At 52.3% G+C, this 2850-nt stretch overlaps 1 protein-coding gene across 1 annotated transcript in view; it reads right to left on the bottom strand.

Moving 5' to 3' along the window:
* Window positions 1–1672: 1672 nt before the first annotated feature.
* tenm4 (teneurin transmembrane protein 4) overlaps window positions 1673–2850 on the bottom strand; it is a 598174-nt gene continuing 596996 nt past the window's right edge. Inside the window, 1 exon segment of the mRNA XM_031791303.1 lies at window positions 1673–2850. This exon segment is cut by the window's right edge and continues 255 nt beyond it. Within this exon segment, the coding sequence (XP_031647163.1) occupies window positions 2347–2850 (504 nt within the window). The 3' untranslated portion in view covers window positions 1673–2346.

Below are 2850 nucleotides of genomic sequence, written 5' to 3'. Positions count from 1 at the left end.
CAGATAGGATGTTTGACCTGTTCTGTTAGGACAGATAGGATGTTTGACCTGTTCTGTTAGGACAGATATGATGTTTGACCTGTTCTGTTAGGACAGATGGATGTTTGACCTGTTCTGTTCGGACAGAAAGAGAAAGACCTATTCTGTTTTCCCCCTTCATTTTTAGGAACATGTCATTGATCCCAGACAGACAAAAAAAAGTTATAAATCAAAGCAAAACCAATGATCCAGAATATGTTTTCGCTCTTGTCTGCATATTCAGTAGAATTTCACTTGTTCTGATGCGAGTCAGAAGAGTCATGGAGCCGAGTCAACCAGTGTATTAGAGTAGTCCACAGAAAGGTATTCAGACAGCATTTAGACAGCATGCACTGTGATTCTCAACCTTCTTTCCTTTAGGGTCTGTTGATGAGAACAGATGAATACCTAGCTTTCTTTGAAAATAAAATATTACAACAAGACAACACAAACAAGGTAGGAAGGAAGGAAGGTAGGAAGGTGCTTAGACAAGTCCAGTGGGAAGTCTTGACGAGGGGAGGGGGCCGAGGGGTATGGACAGGAGACAGCAGATGTCCTTGTTTGTGTTGCGACAAAGCCGACGACATGGCTGATGCCCAGGGGGTTCGAGTATAAAAACGGAGTGATTTAAAAGAGAAGGTCTTTCCTTGGCTGAGGCGCAGAAAAAGGCAGAACGGATCGGAACAAGCTGGACAATGTGTTGTAGTCAATCTGTTCTAGTCTGCTCTGGCAGCAGGGTGGACCGAGGAACCAGTGGAAATAATGCATTACCACCACTCCTCTCCTCTCCTCTCCTCTCCTCTCCTCTCCTCTCCTCTCCTCTCCTCTCCTCTCCTCTCCTCTCCTCTCCTCTCCTCTCCTCTCCTCTCCTCTCCTCTCCTCTCCTCTCCTCTCCTCTCCTCTCCTCTCCTCTCCTCTCCTGTCTTCTCCTTTCCCGTCCCCCTCCTCTCCTCTCCTCTCCTCTCCTCTCCTCTCCTCTCCTCTCCTCTCCTCTCCTCTCCTCTCCTCTCCTCTCCTCTCCTCTCCTCTACCGTCCCTCCTCTCCTCTCCTCTCCTCTCCTCTCCTCTCCTCTCCTCTCCTCTCCTCTCCTCTCCTCTCCTCTCCTCTCCTCTCCTCCTCCTCTCCTCTCCTCTCCTCTCCTCTCTCTCCTCTCCTCTACCGTCCCTCCTCTCCTCTCCTCTCCTCTCCTCTCCTCTCCTCTCCTCTCCTCTCCTCTCCTCTCCTCTCCTCTCCTCTCCTCTCCTCTCCTCTCCTCTCCTCTCCTCTCCTCTCCTCTCTTCTCCTCTCCTCTCCTCTCCTGTCTTCTCCTCTCCTCTCCTCTCTCTCCTGTCTTCTCCTTTCCCGTCCCCCTCCTCTCCTCTCCCGCCCCTCTCTCTCCTCTCCCGTCCTTCTCTCTCCTCCTCTCTCTTCTCCCGTCCCTTTCTCTCCTCCTCTCTCCTCTCCCTTCCTTATCTCCTATCCTGTCCCTCTCTCTCCTCTCCCTCCTCGGGAGAGGAGAGAAAGAGGAGGAGAGAGAGGGACCCCGTCCCTCTCTCTCCTCTCCCGTCCCTCTCTCTCCTCCTCTCTCCTCTCCCGTCCCTCTCTCTCCTCTCCCTCTCTCCCTCTCTCCTGTCCCTTTCTCTCCTCTCCTCTCTCCTATCCTGTCCCCCCTCTCCTCTCCCGTCCCTTTCTCTCCTCCTCTCTCCTCTCCCTTCCCTATCTCCTCTCCTCTTTCCTATCCCGTCCCCCTCTCCTCTCCTCTCCAGTCCAGTTCCTTTGAACACAGTCACCAACAGGGACAGGGAAACAGATTGCCAAAATAAGTCACAGACAGAATAGATATGGCAGAATGTCTCACACTAGCAGCCACACTTGAACAGCAAAGACTTATGAATGTCTTTTTCTGAAGGAGAAGTAGCACTCTACAGTAAAATACAGTGTTCAGCAACTGATTTCCAAGTGGCTGCAACACCATGTCTTTACGAGTTGATTCAGTGTATCATGTTAATCACACGTCAAAGGAGCAGAACATTACAAGGTGTTCATGTTTGTAACTGTCTTTGGCAACAAGTCCTTAGTTATACTTTGTGGCCACCAATGCTGCGTCTGAACAAAAGGGCCCCCTATCCTCTATATAGTGAACTACCCCAGAGGCTGAGGGGCCCTGGTCAAAAGTAGTGCACTATATAGGGAATAGGGTTCCATAGGGCTGGTCTAAAGTAGTGCACTATATAGGGAATAGGGTTCCATAGGGCTGGTCAAAAAGTAGTGCACTACATAGGGAATAGGGTTCCCCTTTAAGACATCTCTCACTCCAGTGGCTAAACAGGTTCCAGTTGTTGATCATGTCACCTTCGGCCCATCTCGCTCTGCCTCATGAAGTGAATGTTGTTGACGCTGTCTGACAGCTGCGGGAACTGGTCCACGGACACCACGAAGTACCCGTCGTATCCTGCCACCTTCCCCGACCCCAGCAGCTGTTGCTTCTCTCCCTCCGTCCAGGAGCGCGAGCCCTCCTCTCCCTCCCTGAGTCTCTGACGCTCCCTGGTCCAGGCCTGTGCTACAGCCCTCTGCCTGGCCGACTCCAGAACCCTGGCCTTCTCCTCATCCAGGGAACTACCGTACCGAGTGTTGAGGCTCAGAGCGCCGTATTGAAGCTGAATGTCCGTGATGCGCCTAGTCCTGCCGTTCAGCACAGCGTTGACCTGAGACACCGTCACGTTGACGCCCGTCTCCAGGGTACGGCGTCCTACGGTCATCCCGATGAGTGACAGGTCGCCCTCCACGGACCCCAGCTTGAGGAAGTAATGTGTGTCCATTCCATCGATGGTGAAGTGGAGGTCCTGGAGGTA

The sequence above is a fragment of the Oncorhynchus kisutch genome, linkage group LG15 (genome assembly GCF_002021735.2).
Source record: "Oncorhynchus kisutch isolate 150728-3 linkage group LG15, Okis_V2, whole genome shotgun sequence".
NCBI lineage: Eukaryota > Metazoa > Chordata > Actinopteri > Salmoniformes > Salmonidae > Oncorhynchus > Oncorhynchus kisutch.
The sequence above is the reverse complement of the archived record's forward strand: the minus strand, read 5'-3'. Positions and strand labels throughout refer to the sequence as shown.